The following is a 25,226-nucleotide window of genomic DNA, read 5'->3' on the forward strand; positions in this document are numbered from 1 at the left end:
TAAATCGAATTGAAATGAAATGGCTGGACGCATCAGTTAAACTGTACTTCTTTAAAGAATTCAGAGTGTAATTGAAATGTACATTCTAAATGGTCTTAATTAATCCTTGCCATATTGCTCTTTTTCTAAGTATTTACTTCTGCTACTGAGTTTTGTTGAATTAAAACAAAGTTACATACTAAATGGTTCTGCATGGCCCACAGCTAAAGAAAAAGGAGGCAGCACAGATTTGCAATTCTGGACCAAATCATAGAATGAATGAGTTTAATTCCATTTCACTGAGTGGTATAGTCTTTTGAACTTTTGAGTCTGGTCAAACAAACTATAGTACTGTGGGTTTTAATATGTCAGCTGTGGTGCAAATGGTAATATGATCACCCATGAGTCAGAAGAAAATTCTCATGGCAAAGCTTGGAAATTAAAATCTCAGTTGTCAGTGCAGTTTTACACTGCTGACATGCTGACTTTAGGATATGACAGTAAATTAAATGGCTGTCAACTTAGGTAGTTTTAAAATACTACCTAACTGGGTTGATGCACTCACTCTGAGATGTAAAGGTGAGATATCGGCTTTTATTGACTGGAAGAAGGAACAAGCAGTGAGTGACCACCATACTACATCCTGGAGACTGAGAGGCCGGGCTCAGGCCTCAATCGCCTTTATACAGGGGTCTGTGGGAGGAGCCACAGGAGCAGTCAGCAGGGGGCGTGTCCAGGCAGGTATATGTAGTTCACCACATGGGTTACGAACGAGTTCCGTTCCTGAGTCCGTCTTTAAGTTGGATTTGTATGTAAGTTGGAACAGGTACATCCGGTATTATTTAGCGTCAGTTAGTCAAATGTTTGTCTTAGTATATAGTATATATTTTACCTTTGTATGCATATAAAACATTTAAGAAACGTGTCTTTCAATAATTAAATCAGTGCGTTGCTTAGTAATAATTGTAGCTTTCATCGGGGCAGGGCCTTTCACATGCTCCATTAAAATTGTTCCGATCGTTGACCGACTATAGCTTAATGCTTTTGCAGTGACCTATGGCGTTTCACCCCTTTGCGATCACTTTATTATTTCCACTTTATTTTCTGTCAATGGAACAGAATCACTGCGGATTCACTGGTGAGTTCCCCCAGGTCCTAAAGTCCACCCGCACTGAGACAGGTTAAATGGGACAAGTGGGGGTGGTGCAGACAGGGAAAGGTGGAGGGGGAGTCAGGGTGAATCTTGCTAAGAAAAATTTAAGCCAAATACAAAGTTACACACTCAATACAGTGTCAACAGCAAGGACTTAAAATGGCGGATGGTGTTGTGATCTGACTTAAAATGGCAGACGGTGTTCATAAGTATGAGTTGTTCATAAGTTGAACGTTCATAACTCGGGGACTATCTGTATACTGCAACAATCTTTTGGAGAAGTGGAGGAAATTCATCACCACACATCTTAGCCAATTTATTTCTTTAATCATGGACATTGAAATTGATTATGTCTGGTCATTGCTGACTTGGTATTTGTTACAACAATATTTGCAAATGAAAAGTGCATCATTTGTAGTGAAATGTTTTGGGTTCCCTGAAAACAAACAGTTTATTCCTTTCTTAACTGGTTCAAATCCAAATAGCTGGACTGACCCTTACTGATATAGTCATAAGGCCATACAGCACTACAGCATAGAAACAGGTTCTTCAGACCATCTAGTCCATGCCAAAATTATTCTGCCTAGTCCCATCTACCCACACCTGGACTACACCTCTCCATACCCCTCTCGCCAACTTACCTCTCCAAACTTCTCTTAAATGTTGAAATCAAGACCACATTCACTGCTTCTCTTGGCAGCTCATTCCATGCTTGCACTACCTACTGTATGAAGAAATTCCCCCTCAGCTTCCACTTACATGTTTCACCTTTCACCCTTAACCTATGACCTCTAGGTTTGGTCTTGCCTAACCTCAGTAGAAAAAGCCTACTTGTGTTTACTGTATCAATACTCCTTGCATCAGCATTTCATTTGTACTTCACTTCCTTGATACTATTAGACCTGATAAACTCATTACTGTATCTCTAGGTAGCATCAAAGGCTTTCTTTTATTAATTGTTTACTGTTCATCACAAATTTCCCCTGAATTGGTGAATACGGTGGCACATATTCACCTCACTGTGGCAGACACAAAGGCTCTACAGTGGATAGTCAAAACTGCCCAACACATTACTGGCCCCAGCCAAACCACTATCAAGGACCACCATACAGAAAGGTCCAGGTGAAAGGGGTCAGTAACGTCATGAAAGATCCCATCCACCCTGCCCATGGACTATTTGCCCCACTCCTATCAGGGAGGAGACTACATAGCACCCACATGAGGACCATCAGACTCAAAACCAGTTATTCTCCAAGCAGTAAGGTGATCAATACCTCCACCCATTAACCCACACTGCCACACCCCCAAACACCACAAGTTGCCTTATGTATTTATACTTACTGTGTACTTTATCTTTTGTGGTTTTTTTGCACTGCATCAGATCTGGAGTAACAATTATTTCATTTTCCTTTACCTGACTTGGTCTAACCAAGCAGAGTCCACTGCCAAGAAGGCCCACCAGCGCCTTTACCTTCTGAGAAAGCTGAAGAAATTTGGCCTGTCCCCTAAACCCTCACTAATTTTTATAGGTGCACTGTAGAAAGCATTCTTCTGGGGTGCATCACAACCTGGTATGGAAGTTGTCCTGTCCAAGACCAAGAGAAGCTGCAGAAAATCGTGAACTAGCCCAGCACATCACTCAAACCAATCTTCCATCCTTGGACTCACTTTACACCACACACTGTCGGAGCAGTGCTGCCAGAATAATCAAGGACACGACCCACTCAGCCAACACACTTTTTGTCCCACTTCCCTCTGGGAGAAGGTTCAGGAGCATGAAGACTCATACGGCCAGAGCTTCTTTCCAACTGTGATAAGACTGCTGAACAGATCCTGACCCGGATCTGGGCCGTACCTTCCAAATTTCTGGATCTGCCTTGCACTACCCTTATCTATTTTTCTAATTATGATATATAATTTAAATTTTTATTATATTTACTTTAATTTGGACTTCAGGGAGCGCGAAGAGCAGAAACAAATATCACTGTGATGATTGTACACTCTAGTGTCAATTGTTTGGTGACAATAAAGTATAAAGTAAAGTAAAGGAAATTAGCTTAAACAATTTTGAATACAGACCAGGTAAGAATGATGGACTCCTGAGATTTTCATGCATAACAGTCTCTCGAGTTTTCGGACAATGGGGCAAATAACAAAAAGAAAAATGCAGTCAGCAGCAGTTCTGTGGACCTTCATTAATGAGAGAGGTCAGAGGAGAATGGTCAGATTGGGTCGAGCTGACAGGAGGGTGACAGTAACTCAAATAACCACGTGTTATGACAGTGCTGTGCAGAAAGCATCTCTGAATGTACAGCATATTGGACCTTGAAGTGGATGAGCTACAACAACAGATGACCACAAGCATACACTCAGTGGCCATTTCATTAGGTACAAGTGGCTACTGAGTGTAATTTCAAGTTTATTTGGCTCAAAGTATCTCTTTCTTTATTCAGAAACCTAAAAGATCAAGATCCCAGATTGCTGCAGTTAATAAAGGCAGAAGGTGAGATCCATCTAGCATCAGTGGCTACATTGTGATGGGAAGAAAGTGGAAGAGGGACACAGATATGAATATTTGGCTGAATAACAACAGAGTAGAGCATAAAAGCTATTCCATCACTGACAAAATAAAAGCAAGAGTGACTGCTATACTGAAGCATGGTTCAGGAGCTCGAGGAAACTAATTACCAATCAGGGCGGCTTTTACCAGTTTTCTCTGCAGGAGATCCATCTAACCAGGATAGTCTGTCTGAACTGCGCGAGTCACAACATATGCAAATGTAAATATCACAAAGATATTTATGTCCTGACCTGCAGGGTAAAAGCCATGCGACATGTGGGTAGAATGTGTCAGTCCACTGTTCTACTGTCAAAAATGTAGCATTGTGCTGCAAAGCTTTCTTGAAATGGCATAGGCTCCACCCTCATTAAATAAACTCTCTCACACTGAAGGCACTCTCTTAATATTAAAAATGAATTGCACTCTGTAAAACTCTTCATTGGCTGTCCCGACGTTTCTCCCATTTCCAGTTCGGATGAGACCAAAGTTGACAGGAAATCACAGGAGTTCCCTCCATTTGCTCCACTGTTCTGCCTTTCAGCAAACTAAAATCAAATCTTGAATGGTTTTGGCCCAAAACATTCACTGTACTCTTTTCCTAGACGCTGCCTGGCCTGCTGAGTTTCTCCAGCATTTTGTGTGTGTTGCGCAGATTTCCAGCATCTGTACATTTTCTCTTGTCATAAAATCAAATCTTTTTTTTTCACTTCTACATTTCAGGTGAAGGATCCTTGAACAAAATCATTGTCCCTGCTTCTCTCAACTAAACCCCCACACCCCTTCAAACTTTGTCCTTGACCAATGCTGCCTGACCTGCTGAGTGTTTGCTGCATAGTCTGCTTTTATAATGGAAGGACATGTTCAAAAGTTCTGATAGAAGTTCATCAGCCTAAAACAGTAACTCCATTTCTTTCTCTGCTGCTAATGCTTATGGAGCTAGCTATTTCCAGCAGAGTCGCTGAGCACTACATCAGAGAAACAAGTCTTCTGGTCCATCTATTCTGTGCAAGTCTATTATTCTCCCTAGTCCCATTGAGCCTCACATAACCATAGCCCATTGTCATACAGTAGTTCCCAACAGATTTCCAGTATTTGTTGTACTTTTTTTTGATGGTAATAACAAGGCTCGATGAAGTAGGGTGGGAAGAAGGCTTGTCTGGAGCCTTGATTAATTCTATGTAATTCTAGCAACCTTTTCTTTCTAAGATTAGCTGTACTTGTCATATGTACATCAATGTGTTGCTTGGGTCAAATGACATCAGCAAGGATTGTGTTGGACAGTCTCAAGTGTTGCCACGCTTCCAGTGCCAACATAGTATGCCGTCAGCTCTCCAACCCTAACCTTTATTTCTTTGGAATGTGGGAGGAAACCTACACAGTCATAGGGGGAGGTTATACAAACCCCTTACAGGCAGCCTCAGGAATCGAACTCCGACCTTTCAACTGGTGCTGTAACAGCATGAAGCTCATCGCTACGCAACTGAGCTCTGGCAAACTCGATAATCTGTTATCAAAACTCAGCAGTTCTGGAGCACTTCAGGTCACCATTAATGATTAGCCAGTCTGGATGACTCATCATTTGGAGCCGGAGAGGTATAACTGTGAGTAGTTGCACCGATTACTTCACAAACTAATACAGTAATGGGTAGAATGATCTTAAATAGGCAAACATAGTGAGATGCACTAATGCTTTTCTGCTGATGAAGTGAATGGTTTTAGCTGTTTTAACTCCCAACCACACAGCTGTACACAAGGATGAGTTGCTAACCCCTTGTCAATATTAACCTGCATGTAGTCTCTCTGGACTTATGAAATGAAATTTATCCATAGACCATTCAGACAGTTATGTTACTTTATGTATTTTAAATGGCTTGATTTAAAGATCCGTATATATAAAATTCCACGTGCACAGTCATAAAGGGTTGAAGGACATCATTTGATCATTGTGTAACATGCTGTAAGGTTTCACTGTTAATGTAGTGGCTTCTCTGTAATGTTCACTGCTGCAGTAACAGTTTCTCTGTAGCAGCAATGTTTGGGTAATGACTGGAGATAACAGGACTGTGGATGCATGTTAGCCAATCAGGATTTTGTTGCCCCGTCTCGTGATTCTGGAAGCAGTTGGCTTCGCGGGCTTTTGCGAGAGGGAGAGAGAGTAAGAGATGAAGAGAGAAGATGTGAATGGAGAGAGTTGGTAGACCGCCGGATGGGGTGGACTCAGAGCAGGGGTCCGAAGGCCGGCGACACTTGGAGGAGGCCAATGGTGGAAGTAAGACTACTGAGTGAGCTCCAACTTTGTGCACAGACTGTTTATTATTAAATCTTATGATTTGGGCCCTTTTTCTTTTATATTTTGTTTTTCTACTAACCATATAGCCGAAGTAAGAGCTATAAAGCTTAATTGTTTAATCACATATTGTGTACTGTTTGTTATTTCGGGGTACTGATTTGTAACAGGCGACACATCGTGCCGAATCCACCCAAACGAGATTTCTTAAGTTGGCTGGGCAGGGGGTTATCACCCCTATATTAAGATGCTAGGTGAAGCAAGTGTTACAATTGTGTCTATGTAGTCTTTGAAAGCAATATCCAATGGGTCCATTGTTCTATCTTGCCCAGTGGCCTTGCAAATTTCTCTATTTCAAACTTAGTTCCAACTCTCTTTGAAAGTCACCATGTGATCTGCTTGCATTAACTTTTCAGGCAATGATTACATCCAGATGATGAATGAATTCACTATATTAAAAATAAACACTCTTTATTGTTCACTGGAATTTTTGACAATTGCCTTATAATCTGAAAAATTAACTTTATGCTGAATATGTCGAGATCCAAAGAACTAAGAAAGTTTGCACTATCTTTGTAATCTTTTTTTGTACTTGAATGTATATTACACTCACATTAATAGTCTCTATTAATGCACACATTGGATTACACATGTCAAAAGCAGGCTCAGTTATAAATGCACACTTAATTCTAAACTTCAATGATGAAAACTAGAATTAAATAAATTCCCCAGACAGAGGTGAACTTCAGACGTTCATTTAGTTTTTTTTTACTTCAAATAAATAATGATCTATGACTCCATTAATACCCAAATGCAAAATATTTTCTACATCACTACCTTCTATATGAAGAAATCTTCTAATCTCTCCCCTATGAACACATGGAATAGAAGATTGTGAAATTCCATCCTTGCTATGCCCATATTTGCTATCAATTTACATAGATGGGATAAAAATATAAGCTACCATACACTCAGTTTTCCAGAGGTCCTTCACTTTTTTATTTATTTAGAAATAACAGCACGGCAGCAAACCTTTCTGGCCCATTGAGCTCACCATGCCCAATTACACCCATGTGACCTACTCACCTACAGACTTAATAAAAACCATAAGACCATAAGACCATAAGACAAAGGAGCAGAAGTTGGCCATTCGGCCCATTGAGTCTGCTCCATTATTTTATCATAAGCTGATCCATTCTCCCATTTAGTCCCACTCTCCGGCCTTCTCAGCATTATCTTTGATGCCCTGACTACTCAGATACCTATCAATCTCTGCCTTAAATACACCCAATGACTTGGCCTCTACTGCCGCCCGTCGCAACAAATTCCAAAGATTCACCACCCTCTGGCTAAAAAAATTTCTTCACATCTCTGTTCTGAATGGGGGCCCTTCAATCCTTAAGTCATACTCTCTCGTACTAGACTCCCCCACCATGGGAAACAACTTTGCCACATCCACTCTGTCCATGCCTTTCAACATTCGAAATGTTTCTGTGAGGTCCCCCCTCATTCTTCTAAACTCCAAGGAGTACAGTCCAAGAGCGGTCAAACATTCCTCATATGTTAACCCTCTCATTCCCGGAATAAACTACTAACCCATACGTCTTTGGAATGTGGTAAGAAATTGGAGAACGCCAGGAACACGTGGTCACAGGCAGAATGTATAATCTCCTTATAGACACTAGTAGAATTAAATCCAGGTTGCTGATACAGTAATAGTGTCATGCTAACCATTACACCACTCTACTGGCATGTCTACAGCAAAACCAGTCCACAGGCTTCAAACATTTGCAAAAGATTTTTTTTTAATTGTCCATTGTTAAAATAGCGTAAACAAATGTTTCCAAAGAGAAAACATTGTGTTATTTAGACCACAAGACATTGGAGCAGAATTAGGACATGCAGCCCATCGAGCCTGCTCCAGCACTTGATCATGGCTGATCCATTTCCCTCTCTGCCCCATTCTCCTGCCTTTCATGCCCTGACTTCTATCAACCTCCACCGCAAATACACTCAATGACCTGATCTCCACAGCCACCTGTGCCACTGAATTCCAGAGATTCATTGCCTTCTGGATAAATAATCTATCTAGGCCATCCTTTCTAGGCCTTTCAGCATTCAATAGTTTTCAATGAGATTTCACCCCCCCCCCCCACCCCATTCTTCTAAATTCCAGTGTGTACAGGCCTAGAGCAATCAAATGCTCCTCATATGATAAGCCTTTCAATTTCTGAATCATTTTTGTGAGACTCATTTGAACTCTCTCCAATGTTAGCACATTCTTTCTTAGATAAGGGGCCCAAAACTGATCACAACACTCCAAGTGACGCCTCACCAGTGCCTTATAAAATCTCAGCATTACATCCTTGTTTTTATATTTTAGTCATCTCAAAAAGAATGCTAACATTGCATTTGCCTTCCTCACCACCGACTCAACGTGTAAGTTAGCCTTCAGGGAATCTTGCACGAGGACTCCCAAGTTCCTTTGCACCTGAAATATTTGAATTTTCTCCCCACTTACAGTATAGTCCAGGCTTTTATTTCTGCTACCAAACTACATGACAATACACTGACACTGTATTCCATCTGCCATTTCTTTGCCCATTCTCCTAGTCTGCCTAAGTCATTCTGCAGCCCCCCGAGCTTCCTCAGCGCTACCTGCCCCTCCACCTATCTTCATATCATCTACAAACTTGGCTACAAAGTCATCAATTCAATCATCCAAACCATTAACATACAACAAAGGAAGGATATACTGGCTTTGGAGGAGTTGCAGAGCAGGTTAACCAAGTTGATTCCAGAGATGTGGGCTTAGACTATGAGGAGAGATTGAGTCGCCTGGGACTGTACTCGCTGGAATTTAGAAGAATGAGAGAAGATCATAAATTATGAAAAGGATAGATAAGATAGAGGCAGGAAAGTTATTTCCACTGGTAGGTGAGGCTAGAACCAGAGGACATGGACTCAAGATTTGGGTGAATCAATTTGGGACAGAGTTGAGGAGGAACTGCTTTTCCCAGAGAGTAGTGAATCTGTGGAATTCTCTATCCAATGAAATAGTGAGGCTACCTCCGTAAATATATTTCAGACAAGGTTGGATAGATTTTTGCATAGAAGGGGAATTAAAGGTTATGGGGAAAAGGCAGGTAGGTGGAGATGAGTCCTTGGCCAGATCAGCCATGACCTTATTGAATGGCAGAACAGGCTCTACGGGCCAGATGGCCTGCTCCAGTTCTTATGTTCTTATTATGTTTTAACATAAAAAGAAACAGTCCCAATACCAATACCGACCCCAGCGGAACCCCACAAGTCTCTGGCAGCTAATCAGAAAAGACTCCCTTTATTCCAACTCTTTGCCTCTTACTCAATCGATGTTAGTATTTCTTCTTCTAATACCATGTGCTCTTACCTTGCTAACCAGCCAGATAATCTGGCACCTTGTGGCACCTTGGCAAAGGCCTTTTGAAAATCTAAGTACACAACATCCACCAATTCTCCTTTGTTTCTCCTGCTTGTTATTTCCTCAAAGAATTCCAGCAGATTTTGTCAGGCAAGATTTTCCCCTGTCCCACAGAACTGAGGATTCTGGACAGTGAGTGGTGGGAGGGGCCCGTTAGATACCATAGTCACACTTTCGAGGTGGCTCTGGAAGTCCAGCCCCAATAGCACAGGTGCGCACAGATTAGGCATGACCAGCAGCGCAAAGTTCCGATATTCTGTGCCTTGCACCACCAATGTCGCTACACAACCCCCCCCCCCGGATGTCTGTGGAATGCGACCCAGAAACCAAATGGATCTTCTGACTTACTGGCCGTGTTGCGAGTCCGCAGCGTTGCACTGTGTCCGGGTGAATAAAACTCTTAGTGCTGCCCGTATCAAACAGGCATCTAGTCCTGTGCCCCTCCACCCGGATGTCCATCATGGACCTTGCAAGCTGGTGTGGGGCGCTTTGGTCGAGGGTTACAGTGGCCAGAATTGAATCGCCGTCGGGGTACCCGGTAAGCATTGGAGGGTCGAGGGCGTGGCGTGCTGACGCCGACAAAGATGGCCGCCCACATCCGGGGTACCCGGTAAGCATCGGAGGGTCGGGGGCGGGGTGTGCTGACGCCGACAAAGATGGCCGCCCACATCCGGGCATGCAAGATGGCGGCCCCCACGTTTCACCCTCAGCGCTGCACTCCGCTCGCAGTTTAGACTTACAGACCTTGGCGAAATGACCCCGCTTTCCGCAGCTGGAGCAGGTCGTTTCTCGCGCTGGACAGTGTTTACGAGGGTGCTTTTTGTGGCCACAGAAATAACAAAGCACAGGCTTCTGACAGGCCATCGCCATGGTCGGGTTCGGGGAGCTCGTGGAATCGCGACTGGCAGCGGCGATTTCGCTTGTGGGAGCCAGCGGTGGCGGGGTCTGAGGTGTCCATGGAACCGGCGGGGAATCGCGCGACTGGACAGTGTCGGCGTAGTGCAGCGCAGCTTCCAGAGCGTTGGCCGTCTCGATCGCCGAGCGTAAGGTAAGATCGGAGTGTTCCAGCAGTTGCTGGTGCATGTACCCTGACCTCAGTCCCGTCACAAAGGCGTCTCGCACTAGCAGCTCTGCAAGTTGTTCTGCCATGAGCGTCTTGCAGTCACAAGCTCGGACGAGTGTCTGTAGTGCTCGGAGAAACTCAGCGCACGATTCTCCAGGCCACTGTCGCCGGGTAGCTAAACGATGTCTTGCGTAGACGGTGTTCACCGGCCACAGGTACTGTCTTTTGAGGGCATCCAGTGCCCCATCGTAGGTCGGCAGGTCCCGGATAATGGAATAAACTTTTGGGGTGACCCTCGAGAGGAGAATTTTGTACATAACGGCAGGGTCAGTCACACGAAGCTCCACCAAGTATGATTGGAAGCATGCAAGCCAATGTTCAAAAGCAAGAGCTGCTTCAGGGTCTTGAGGGTCCAAATCCAACCTTTCCAGACGTAAAACGGTTTCCATGTTTTAAAACTTCTTCAGTCAATAAAAATAATATTTATCATGTGCTTCCAAGTACCCTGAAACCTCATCCTTAACAATTGACTCCAACATCGTCCCAACACTGAGGTCATTCTAAAAGGCCTATAATTTTCTTTCTTCTGCTTCCCTCCCTTCTTGAAGAATGGAGTGACATTTGCAATTTTCCAGTCCATAAGACCACAAGACAAAGTAGCAGAATTAGGTCATTCGGTCCATCAAGTGTGCTCTGCCATTCCATCATGGTTGATTTATTTCACCTCTCCATCCCATTCTCCTGCCTTTTCCCTGTAACCTCTGACACCCTGATTAATCAAGAACCTATCGACTTCCATCTTAAATACACCCAATGACCTGGCCTACACAGCCATCTATGGCAATGAATTCCTCAGAATCACCACCCTCTGGCTAAAGAAGTTTTTTCCCTCATCTGTTCTAAATGGACATCCCTCTCTGAGGCTGCACATACTGGTTCTAGACTCCCCTGCTATAGGAAACATCCTTTCCAAATCCAATCTATTAATGCCTTACAATATTCAATATGTTTCTATCAGATCTCCCTTCATTCCTCTGAATTCCAGTGAGTACAGGCCCAGAGCTGTTAGAGAATAATCCAGGGATTATTCTCATGAACCTGCTCTGGACTCCTCCCAATGCCGGCACATCTTTCAGACCACAAGACACAGGAGCAGAATTTGGCCATTCAGCCCATCGAGTCTGCTCCGCCTGTCCATTAAGACTGATGCTGGACACCACTCAACCCCACACACCTGCATTCTCACCATATTCTTTGATGACCTGACTAATCAGGAAACCATCAACTTCCACTTTAAATATACTCCCAGACTTGGCCTCCACTGCAGTCTGATCATTCCACAGTTCAATATCTCCTTGGGTCCTCAATTTCCTCACCTGCAGACCCCAGTCAGTTTGGATTGGCAATACCTCCTCCACAATCTCCATCAGCACAGGTGTTCCTCCTCGAGGGTATGTGCTTAGCCCCTGCTCTACTCGCTTTACACTTATGACTGTGTGGCTAAACACAGCTCTAGTGGCATATTCAAGTTTGCTGATGACAGAGGCTGAATCTGAAGTAGTGATGAATCAGCGTATAGGAGGGAGACTGAAAATCTGGCTGAATGGTGCCACGACCCGATGTCAGCAAGACCAAGGAGATGATTATTGACTTCAGGAGGAGGAATCCAGAGGTCCATGAGCCAGTACTCATTGGGAATCAGAGGTAAAGAGGCTCCGCAACTTTAAATTCCTTGGTGTTTTTATTTCAGAAGACTTGTCCTCACCCGACACGGAGGTGCAATTATGAAAAAAAGCATGGCAGAACCTTTACTTCCTGAGGAGTTTGCGAAGATTCAGCATGATATCTAAAACTCTGACCAACTTCTGTACATGTGTGGTGAAGAGTATATTGACTGGCTGCATCACAGCCTGGTATGGAAACACCAATGCCCTTGAACAGAAAATCCTACAATAAGTAGTGGAATCGGCCCAGTCCATAATGGGTAATCCCTCCCCACCACTGACCACATCAACATGTAGCATTGTCACAGAAAAGCAGCATCCATCATCAGGGACCCCCACCAACTAGGTCATCCTCTCTTGTCGCTGATGCCATCGGGAATAAGGTACAGAAGCCTCGTGGATTACACCATCAAGTTCAGGAACAGTTATTAGCCCTCAGTCTTCAAACTTTTGAAACAAAGGGGATAACTTCACCTGCCCCATCTCTGAAATGTACCTGCAATCTATGGACTCACTTTCAAGGACTCTTCATCTCATGTTCTCAACATTTATTGCTTATTTATTTATAATTATTTTTTCTTCTTTTGTGTTTTCACAGTTTGTTCTCTTTTGCACATTGGTTGTACACCCAGTTGGTGCAGCCTTTCATTGATTATATTATCATTATTAGATTTATTGAGTATGCCCACAAGGAAATTAATGTCAATGTTGTATATGGTGACTACATGTATTTTGATAATAAATTTACTTTAAACGTTAATAATAAAATCCAACATCTTCCCAGCCACTGAGGTCAGGCTAAATGGCCTATAATTTCCTTTCCTGCAATCTCTCACTGCTGCAGTGGGAGGTTTGCAACTGTTTCATTGGGGCAAAATCATACTAGTCCCTTAGAAGATTAGGGTGAGCTCCCTCAACAACTATTGTCCAGCTGCACTTACATTTACTGTGTTGAGTGGTTGGTCAACACTAAACTCTACTCCTGCCTAAGCAAAGACATAGATCCACTACAATTTGCCTATCACTGCAATAGGTTTACCAAGGATGCAATATCAGTGGTTCTCCACTCAGCCTTTCATCAACCTTGAAAAAACAATACCAACATCAGGCTGTTGTTTATTGAACACAGTTCAGCGTTCAACACCATCCTATCCCTCAGTACTAATCAACGAGCTCTAATTCTTGGACCTCTGTACCGATCTCTGCAACTAGTTCTTTGATCTCCTCATCGAGAGACCACAGTCTGTGCAGATTGGAAATAACATCTCCACCTGGTTGACAATCAACAGTGGCATACTTCAAGGATCCACTGCACTACTCTCTCTACACCTTTGACTGTGTGGCTAGGTACAGCTGAAACACCACATATAAATTTGCCAATGTTAACAGAATATTGTTGACAGAATTTCAGATCATGAAGAGGTGTACAGGAGTGAGATAGATCAGTGGGTTGAGTGGTGTCACAAAAACAACCTGGCATTCAACATCTGTAGGACCAAAAAACTGTCTGTGGACTTCAGGAAGGGGAAGTCGAGATCACACACCAATCCTCATTGAGGGATCAGCTTTGGAAAGAGAGGAAGTAGTCTCAAGTTCCTGATCAATATTTCTGTAGATTTATCCTGAGATATGCCCTTTTCTCATTGCTATCATCAGAGACAAGGAACAGGAGCCTCAAGATACACACACAAAATTTTAGGAACAGCTTATTCCTCTCTGCCGTCAGATTTCTGAATTGATAATGAACCAATGCACACTGCCTCAGTTTTATCTCTCTCTTTTTGATCTACCTATTTAATTTATGTGATTTTTCTCACCCCTTATGGGTGGTGTGTAGGTGTATTTTTTCTTTCAATCTCAGGAGCTCAACCAGAGGCCTGGGAGCTGGAGGGGTCAATGCAGTATCCTTGCAGTTCCTAGTAGTGTGTTCTTCTGGACCAAGATATCAGAAGTTGTTCCTGAGATTTGTTGGAATGACTCTCCCAGTCCAGGTGTCACAGCTCCAAGTGTTCCTATCACCACTAGGATTACTCTGGCTTTAATCATCCACATCCTTTCCATCTGCTCGTTCAAGCCCTGGCATTTCTCCAGCTTCTCATATTCTTTCTTCCTGAAGTTACTGTCATTTGGGATTGCCTCATCTATTACTATTCCTTTCTTCTGTTCCTTGTCCAGTATTACTATGTCTGTTTGGTTGGCCAGTACCTGCTTATTAGTCTGTACTCTGTTAAGCAAATTTCAGATATTTAATTATAGTCATAAATTTATAGTTATTTTTATTATGCATTGCATTGTACAGCTGCTGCAAAACAGCTAATTTCATGAAATATGCCAATGATGTTAAACTTGATTCTTATTCTGGATGTTCTAATTAGAACATAGAATACTACAGCACATTAAAGGCCCTTTGGTCTTTGATGTTGAGCTGATCTTTCAACCTACTGTAAGATTAATCTAACCCTTTCCTCGTACATAGCCCTAAGTTAGTGCCTAATTTGAATGCCCCTCCAATCCAAAAAGATCCAACATAGAAATTTCATAGAAATTACATAGGATGGCATGGTAGCTTTACTTCACGCTTTACTATGCCAGTGATCTGGGTTCAATTCCTGCTGTTGTCTGTAAGGAGTTTGTACATTCTTCTGTAACTGTGTGGGATTCCTCTGGGTGCTCCAGTTTCCTCCTACTGTCCAATGACGTAGCAGTTGGTAGGTTAATTGGCCATTGTAAATTGTCCCGTGATTAGGCCAGATCGGGTATTGCTGGACAACGTGGCTCAAAGGGCAGGAAGGGACCATTCTGTGCAATATTTCAAAAGTTCAAAGGTTCATCTATTATCAAAGTACACAACTCTGAAATTCTTCTTCTCTTGGTAGCCATGAAAACAAGAAAGAAATGAAAGGTAGCAGAAGCAAGAAATTTTATAAAATAACTAAGTCTAAATCCAACTCTGTGATGAAGAGCTCTAGCACTAACTCCATGCACACCTCAAGATGAAGCTAAGAGAATCCTTTACAAACTGAGATAATGTTTCTGCTTTAGCTATTTAAAAAAAAAATATGGTCAGCATACTCTTCAGTTTCCAGCCAGAATTCACCCACATACTCAAACATAAAATCTTCCATGAACAGTAAAACAGTTATTATTGATTATTTTATTTTATTTTTATTAAAATAAACTTTTACATATGTGGGGTGATATCAATCATCTGGAGAATCTATGCTGAAAGACTCTTTGACTCCAAGCAAACAACAGCCTATATCATTCACAAGAGGTGAAATCAATCTTCAAACAGACAATTTTGTAAAATCATGCACTATTTTCTAGCTTTCCATTCTTGTTGGCCTTAATAAACATATTGTAAATTTGGGGGTCTTGGACAACTAAGTTTTCCTACCAGTATCAAAAATTTGCAAGATTACACTCATCATTTTTTCCAAAGTATATACTTATAATATAAATCAGCACTGGTTTTGCAGCCACCATATACTCTGTCCTACACTTAAGTTATTAAAGAAATTATTTCACTGTGTTAAAAGATGATGAAGTAACTCTCAAATATTGTTTTGTCTGGTTCACTGTCCTTCTAGTCTGCTGCTGGATACATTCACAAATCAATCTAAATTGATTCTATCATTCACCTTCCAGAACCAAGTGTCTGTTAGAACAATAGAACAATTAAATTTCTTTAAATTAAATGACAGACTTACGTACATTATCATCTTCATATGTCAAATCATAATGATGGAGAGATCTGTTTTTCATATCAGCAGCAAACTTGTGAAACTCTGGCTTTGCTGTCTTCAGTAGAGTCACAGTTTGGAGTGACTGGTAAGCTTGTTTGGCTTCAAGATCAAATTTATCTCCTTGTTTCCATGAGCCATTTCCTAAGAAGAAAATAAAGAATTTTACTTTATAATAATACCATCTTACTTTACTGTTTTGACATAATTATCTAACATAACATCAGTTATTTAAAATAATTAGAATATAAATATTAATGGTATTTAAAATTGGCTATGATATTAGCATTGGTGTTACACCTAAAGCTGACAAAAAAGTGTAAAAAATTGATTAACTATAAATGTGATACAGGGTCCATTACTGCTGGCAACAAAATTACAATAAGTAAATGTTTTACTTTAATGGTATAGAATAGACATAGAAGATAATAACAGGGCTTCAATGTATGACACTATTTTACAGAAGGTCAGTTGGTTTGGCAACTGCTCTGCACAGGACCACAAGAAACTGCAGAGAGAGAAATGGATGCAGCTCAGCACATCACAGGAACCAACTTCCCCTCAGTGATAACCAGCATAATCAAAGACCTTACCCACCAGCTCACCCATTCTCTCTTCCCCCATCTCCCATCAAGCAAAAGGTACAAAAGCCTGAAAGCACATACCACCAGGTTCAAGGGCAGCTTCTATCCTACTGTTAGCAGACTTCTAAAAAGGCCTCTTCCACAATAAGATGAACTCTGAGCTTCAGAATTTAACTGTTGGCCTTACAATCTACCTTGGTATCATCTTGCACATTATCACTTACCTGCAATGCACCTTTTTGGTAAATATTACAGTTCATTCTGCTTTGTTATTGTATTAACTTATGCTAGCATAATGCATTGGCGCACGACCAAGTGGTTAAAGTGTTCGTCTAGTTATCTGAAGGTTGCTAGTTCGAGCCTTGGCTGAGGCTTGCGTGTGTGTCCTTGAGCAAGGAACTTAACCACACATTGCTCTGCGATGACACCGGTGCCAAGTTATATGGGTCCTAATGCCCTTCTCTTGGACAACATTGGTGGCATGGAGAGGGGAGACTTGCTGCTTGGGCAGCTGCTGGTCTTCCATTACAAAAAAAACCTTGTCCGGGCTTGTGCCCTGGAAACTTTCCAAGGTGCAAATCCATGGTCTATCAAGACTAACGGAGGCCTACACTACTACAGCACAATGCACTATGTGTGATATATTCTGTATGAATAGTATTCAAGACAAACTTCACTATATCTTGGTATCTGTGACAATAATAAATCAAAACCTTGGTCATTTTAATAGAGAACTAGATCAATTTGTATTTTTTTTGTGCAAATTGCTCAAGAATCAAATTGACCACAATAGGCTAATGCCAGCTTGAAATCACTTCCAGGTGAAACAGAACCTACTGGGAATCAGTGTCAACTACTTCCTGGTGCTAATCATATTAATGGATCTGCTGCTTTTCTATTGACAAATTTTCACCTCATGACCTATTAGCATAATGCCTTCACTGACAAAAACTGGAGCTTGAGAGTACAACCTAGGACAACAACTGTACCACACCAATTTGTTGCTTATTTTATCTGCTAGCATCAGTCCCTTTAAAACAGGGTTGGGAAGGAATTTTTAGCCAGAGTGTTAAATCTGCGAAATTCATTACCACAAAGAGCTATGGAGGTCAAGTCATTTGGCATATTGGGTATCACACCACCAGGTTCAAGAACAGCTACTACCCCTCAACCATCAGGCTCTTGAACAAAAGGGGATAACTACACTCATTTAAGGACTCTTTTATCTTATCTTTTCATGTTTGTTATTTATTGCTATTTATTTATAACCTGCATTTGCACAGTTTGTTTACAATTTACAGTTTCTAATTTTTGCAGTGTACAGATCCTGTTTACAGTTACTATTCTATAGATTTGCTAAGTATGCCCACATAAAAAGAAACTCATGGTTGTATGTGGTGACATATATGTATGTGTGCTGATAATAACTTTGACCTTGAACCTCGAACTCTTAGAAGTTTTTATTTAAAGCAGAGCTTGATAGGTCCTTGATTATTAAGGGTGTCAACAGTTATGGGGAGGAGGCAAGAGAATAGGGTTTGAGGAAGATAATAAATCATCCATGATGAAATGGCAGAGCAGCATTAATAGGTTGAATGGCTTAATTCTGCTGCAATGTCTTTTTATCATACAGCCATCAGGAGCCTAGAAGAAGCAACTTGGTAACTCTCATCAGTCTGCTTAAATATGGAGTCTAGTGCATACTAAAATTAGCAGGCGATGCATTAAACAGCACGTAACTGCTGAGGTTCTCAGTGCATGGCAGTACTCTACTGCTACAGACTATATTATGACCATACTTCGTAGATCTGGAAGTGACTTTTTTATTGAATCATGGAATGAAGGTAACTTTGGCAAGAGCAGTTTTTATTGCTCTTCTGTAGTTGCCTTTGAACTGAATGGAGAGCAGTTAAATGCCAGATGAAATAAAACACATTAATAAACCAGATGAGTTTGTTTTTACTGGTCCAAGCTTTTTAATCCCAGATTTAATTCACTGATAAATTTGAAATTCCTCTGCTGCCATGAATTTCTGTCTCCAAATTATTAGTCCAGATCTCTTGACTATGAGCCCAGTGCAGTAATAGTCTATAATTAAACCCAAATGAGCATATAGAAAAGAGATGCTTTCTGTGAAGGCTGATTAACTGCTTAATACCTAGTCTTGTCTATACCTGTACTGTCATTTATTGGATAGCATTAAAATTTTGGCCCTTCCATTAAAATATCCATATAGAACTTTCAATAGAGATCATTATCATTACAAGTTCCTCGCAGAAACTGAATATAACTCTGCTTCGGCCACACCCAGGATATGCCCTCTTCTCATTGCGGAAGCCTGAAGACACACACCCAATGTTTTAGAAACAGCTTTTTCCCCTCCACCATCCTATTTCCGAATGGACAACGAACCAACCCCTAAACACTACCTCACTATTTGTGCACCAATTATTTAATTTTCTTTAAATATATTTCTTATTGTAATTTATAGTTTTTAATGTATTGCATTGTAGTGCTGCCACAATACAACAATTTTTTGTATTAATATTAAATCTGATTCTGACTGTAACCTTCTCTGCAGTTCCTTCCACAATGTACACAAGTGTGTACACATGAGCTGGGGTTAGACTGAAGGAGTTGTCTATTGTCTGCTGGACATCTATTGTATGAGATTGATTGGGTTTCCAGTGTGCATCAAAAGAGACAATTGCTTCTGTTTGGAAGGTTCAATTAAAGATTTTCTTTAACGTGCTTAATACTTTACTCTCAAATATTCTTCCTCACTCCAAAGTAGGTGATTCCTGAACATGTGCAAGTTATTTAAATTCATGCTTCAAGAAAGGGCATTTGAGAAATGACCTCAAAGGCAGCTGCTTGCACTATATTTTCACAAAATTAGCATTAACAGAGCAGACAGCATTGGAAGACAACTAACAAAATAGGTCCACATCAAAGTGAAAAGAGGTGAGAGGAGAGCTAAAGGTGGAATAAGAAATTCCTGAGACCACGGTACTGGGACAATTTACAATTGTATTAGCCATTTATATTATAATTTTGTAATCAATAAACACTTATATCTGTGGACAATAATGAGAGCTATGAAAATCACCACAATATAATACAGGATCTCCACAATGTACAAACACATTATGCTCCTGAAATCTGTTTATAAATTGGGAATATGCTCTTATTTGTCGGTCATTGTTTATGTATAGATTTGTGGCATGAATCCTATTGTACTTCTTTATTTTCCTGTAAATGCTTTTAAGAAAATGAATCTCAGGGTAGGGTACGGTCACAGTTATGTACTTTGATAATAAATTAATTTGAATTTTTGACTTGAGAGCAAAGGAGGATGATTTCTTTCTCCACAAGATGGGGCTGCAAAGAAATTACAGCCACTACCTGAAGATGGGAGGAGGAAAAGAAGACAGAGCATGGTCTGTAGACATCTTCAGGAATCCATTGCTTCGTGCTTCACTATCAAGATGCTCATTGTAAATTATTTCATCTGGAGATACTCCAACAAGTTACAATATTTAGTGATTTTTTTAATAGTTACTCCATCTATTAATGTAAGGGTTTAAATTATTAAACCCTTAAGTTACTATGTTATTAAGAGCAATTTATTTCTAAAGGCTGTGAATTGCTAAAGAAAGAATTTATGATAAACTTACAGAATATTAAACTCTGGTAAGACATGGATTGTCTTACACATTCTCAGGATTATACAATATGGAAGCAGTAGGTACAAAGGTGATTTAAATGGGTAAATCAGAAATTTAAAAATGAGATGAAATGTTTATAACTCTTCTCACCGAAAAGAGGGAGGTTAGCATGTCATCCTGAATCTAAGGCACAGAATTGTTTAAATTTTGAAGAATACTAGTGTAACCCCCTGGTAAGCCTCAGGCTCGATCAGCTCGCTTCCGTCTGGGTGGAGCAGTAACATAAAGAAGGAACCCCTTACACTCTGCCCCCACCAACAAAAGTCATGTCCTCATGACTGCTAAGTAACTCGCCAACCCTTCCTGCAAAAACAAGAACCCAATTCAGGCACAAACAGTGACACTACTCCCCAAACAGTAGACCTCATGCCCTGTTCCTCAGGCGCTACTTAGGCCAACTTATCTGGGAGTTTCCTAACCCTCCGAGACCTCCGTACCCCCTCACCTAAACCCTTCAGGCTCGGACACAACTGGGGATACCTCGGGTCTGCTTGGCAACTCCTCTCTCAACCTCTCACTCGTGCCCTCACTGCAACTGGGAGCCCCCTGTCCCGTGTCCAGGGGCCCGCTCCTTTTCCTTCAGGGTCCTGCAGTAACCCAGGCTGCCCACAGCTAGCCCTCCCCACTACACCTGACTCAGTGGGAGAAGGGCCAAAGGTCTCTTCCTCAATCAAGGGGAAGATAGAAAAGGGCAGTATGTACCACCCATCCAGCACTTCATCCTTCGAATCTGTATTCTTCCTCATTTCCGCCATCGGTAGCTGCTGTTTGATTTTCTCCAAACTGAAACACTTGGCCTGAACTGTTCCTGCAGACTCTTCAGCCTCCTGCAATTGAGACATCAGCTTCTCCTCTGCTTTCTCCAACTCTCGCCACAGTCTCACCAGTTCTGACTCACGTTATATGTTCATCTCCATTTGGGATGCAGTTACTCCACCAGCTTCTTGCACCTACCCGAAAAGCAGCAGTTAAAAATAGGTCAGCCTCCAGCTTTTTCTTCCTAATGACTTCTTCCAGGTCAACTTTCAGGTTTTCCACTTCATTTGGACTGTCGATAGTCATCTTCAAGTTCCCTTCAAGCTTCCGCTTCCCTCTCCTGAGATCTGTCCGCAATTGCTTCACCTCCGCAAACTTCTTTCTCCAGGCTCTCGGTTTGCTGTTGCCCTTAGTCAGACAACTTCCTTTGTCTTCCCCAACTTGCAAGTCTTCCAACTGGTTCCGGATCACTTACTCCAGTCTCTGTGGAGAATTCGGTCTCTCCGTCTTCACTTCAAACTTGATCCCGTAGAGACAGTCATTCACGGGCTGCGACCTTCATCAGACCTGGCATGTGTCCAGAGAAAGCTTTAGCTCTTTAGTTCTCAACCACTCCTGCAACAATCTCGCTTCAGATTGTTCCGAGGCAGATCCAAATACTATGAGATCATCCACGTACACCAAAACTCCAAACGCTTCCACATCCCCCAAGGTCTTCCCCACGCCCTGTGGGAAGGTTGCAAGGGCTCCGGATATGCCTAGTGGCACCTTTTCGGACTGGAAGAATCCTAGAGGACCTATAACGGCCGTCTTCTCCGTGTCGGCCCCACTCATCGGGATCTGGCAACATCCACTCCTCAGATCCAGCACCTTAAACCACTTTGCACCACTCAGACATTCCATTGCCTCTTTGGCCCTCAAGGCCGTATTCTGGTCACTGACAGTGCACCTCTTCAGAGCACTATAATCCACACACACGCTGCCTACGTCTCCCACGGCTGCACGGGCCAGTTGCCGCGACCTCTCTCTCACCGAGGTGTCTTCAGCAGTCAACTCCCCTCCCTCGTGGTATTTCAGAGCATCCACTAAGAGTGTCTCACCCTCAGATAATTCCCCCAGGCCATACCACCACCGGCTCTCGTTTGAATTCGGTACCGGCCCAATGCTGCTACACATGTCCGCACAAGCAGCTCGAAACTCTGGGTGCATCGACAATGCCTCCCAACAGTGCTCACCCACCTCCTCCTGGCAGGCCCCCAGTCACCTCCTCACCAGCAGGGTGTTGGTCCCCTCCAGAATCGAAACGCTGCCCGTCTCAACAGTGTCCGGACACATCAGCATTAAAGATTCATGAACTTCAATCACGCCCACATTGGCCTCCAAGAGCTCCAGTTTCACTGACCAATAATCGTTGTCTGGATAGTCACCAGAACTGGTACCCCAAATCTCCAGTGCCCTTAATGTTGTCAAGGGTAAATGCTTCAAATACCGGTTGTAAAATGAACCGTACAGCAACATGACCTGCGCCCCGGTGTCGTGGATGTCTTTAGCATGGCTTCCGTCTATCTGTAATGACACCCAAGTGCGTGGTCCATCTAAGCCTTCCTAGGGCCTGTTCCTTTGGGGAGTTCCTTGGTACATTGCTGGGAACGTGCTCCCCCAAAGACCTCAAGCCGTTCCCCCACTGGGCCTCCTCTAAGTTTCCAGACACCTCTCAGATCAGCTGAACAACTGAGGGAGGGGCTGATCCCCCGGCACCGCAAGCAATTTATCTCCCCCCTAGCCAAAGAAGATACCTTGAAAACTTTCCACCAATCTCCTGCCACATATATGGTAAGCCCCCCAGCTGCGGCATTTGACTTCCAGTTGAACCAAACAGATTTTCCCACACTTTCCCATAACTGGCAACTGTCACTTCGAGGTAATTGCACCCAACAGTTCTAACAACGCCACCAGCCTGCCTGCTCAAACTTTCAACCCATCCCTGTCGCTTTCCCTCAGCCGAGCACTGCCACTCACCCAACAACTGAGAGGCCCGCTCTGCCCAGGCCTCCGCCCCTTTAGGGCTGGACATTATTCCAACAACCGGGCGGAGCCTACCATAGCTGAAACATCCCGACCTGTCATTCCTCGCTCTCCTGACAATAGGGATAGCCCATGGTCCCACCACCATTTTGTCAGCGCTAGGCTGAACTTGAACAATGACCTGCGGGCTACTAACAGCCACCCCACCCAACAGGCATGCAGTGATAACCAGCAATCGCACACCAGCAGAGGCACACCAACTTTTCGTCAACCCTCAGCCTGCATAATTTATAACCATATAACAATTACAGCATGGAAACAGGCCATCTCGGCCCTTCTAGTCCGTGCCGAATGCTTACTCTCACCTAGTTCCACTGACCCGCACTCAGCCCATAACCCTCCATTCCTTTCCTGTCCATAAACCTATCCAATTTTACTTTAAATGACAATACTGAACCTGCCTCTACCACTTCTACTGGAAGCTCGTTCCACACAGCTGCCACTCTCTGAGTAAAGAAATTTCCCCTCATGTTACCCCTAAACTTTTGCCCCCTAACTTTAAATTTAAAGAGGGTGATCACACAGAATTCCACAGAATACAATCCCGGACCAAGCACCCCACAATGTAACCCCCTGGTAAGCCTCAGGCTCGCTCAGTCATTTACGTCTAGGGGGAGCAGCCTTCAGCCCCACCAAACTGGGTAATCAGCTTGTGTAGATGCTGTGTGATGTCCCCGCTGATGGGTGAGTCCAGGACGAGAGGCCACAGTTTAAGAATAAGGGATAGGCCATTTAGAACAGAGATGCAGAAAAACTTTTTCACCCAGAGAGTGGTGGATATGTGGAATGTTCTGCCCCAGAAGGCAGTGGAGGCCAAGTCTCTGGATGCATTCAAGAGAGAGTTAGATAGAGCTCTTACAGATAGCAGGGTCAAGGGATATGGGGAGAGGGCAGGAACAGGGTACTGATTGTGGATGATCAGCCATGATCACAGTGAATGGTGGTGCTGGCTAGAAGGGCCAAATGGCCTACTCCTGTGCCTACTGTCTATTGTCCCCACCCTGCCAAATATCAGACAGTACACCATATGCAATTAAATGATTATACTTTATAGATCTTATTGAAACTATGTACTTAATAGAGATACAATACAATATAAAAGGAAAAGTAAAAGGCGCCAAACTTATCAAAGTCCAACCACTTCATGCACAACCATTGGAGCTCAGTTAACGAAGTCTTCTTGCCACCATTCGATCCCCTCCAACCTCCTCGACTCGTAGCTCAGGACCACCCGAAGTGATCAACCAAGCACCCCTGGCACGTCTGTCTTCGTCTCCTCTCCTCGCCGAAACCCTGGCCCTGGATCCCTGCTCAGGGTCCATTCCATCACCCAGCTTACAGCATCACATCCTCTCTCTCTCACCACCTTGCGCCGACTCCCCAAAAGCCCGCCAACAATAGCTTACAGACCCAGAAGAGAGAATAACGTCTATCCTAATTGGTTAACAAATGAATACAATTCTCGTTACGAGTAATTTTAACCCAAACAAGCTGCGTGAGAGAGCACTCTCTCTTCAGTTATCATAACAAAGAAGCGTTCTTACTTTTAACAAAACAAAGAAGCCATTTTGAATAACATACGCAGTAACATAAAGAAGGAACCCCCTTACACTAGTTATCCCATTGAGTTCACAATGTTCCTCTGCAAGAACATCTGGTCTGGCTTCTTCCTATAACATTTTCCATCTCAAATATTTATCCAACTTTCCTTCAAAAGCCATTATTGAATGTAATTCCATCACTCTGATCCAGATAATCACTATCCATCCAGAGAGAATGCTAAGAATTGTGAAGAACACAGAAACTATAAGCAAAACTGTAAGTCAGTCATACAAGAAACATCAAATAGGAGATTCTGAGGAAATCATTTTATACATTGAGTGATAACAATCAAGAATTCAGTACCACAAAAAAGTGGCTGAAACAAATTTTATAAGTATACTTAAGGGAAGACTACATGGACATATCAGTGAAAGTATAATTTAAAGAGGAAAGTTGGAAATGCTAGCATGGATTGGATGGGTCAAAATATATCCAAGTAAAAAGTGAAAAGGCATTAAGGAAAGACTGCATTATAAAATTTAGTTCACATTTATTGCTTTTC

At 42.6% G+C, this 25,226-nt stretch overlaps 1 protein-coding gene across 3 annotated transcripts in view; it reads right to left on the reverse strand.

The window, feature by feature from the left end:
• Positions 1-25,226, reverse strand: part of npr3 (natriuretic peptide receptor 3) — an 89,233-nt gene that overhangs the window by 48,804 nt on the left and 15,203 nt on the right. For all 3 annotated transcript variants that reach the window (XM_059989516.1, XM_059989515.1, XM_059989517.1), the window contains exon 3: positions 15,941-16,113. In XM_059989516.1, the coding sequence (XP_059845499.1) occupies positions 15,941-16,113 (173 nt within the window). The remainder of the gene's footprint in view (positions 1-15,940; positions 16,114-25,226) is intronic.

This window comes from Hypanus sabinus, chromosome 14 (genome assembly GCF_030144855.1).
Source record: "Hypanus sabinus isolate sHypSab1 chromosome 14, sHypSab1.hap1, whole genome shotgun sequence".
Taxonomy (NCBI): Eukaryota; Metazoa; Chordata; class Chondrichthyes; order Myliobatiformes; family Dasyatidae; genus Hypanus; species Hypanus sabinus.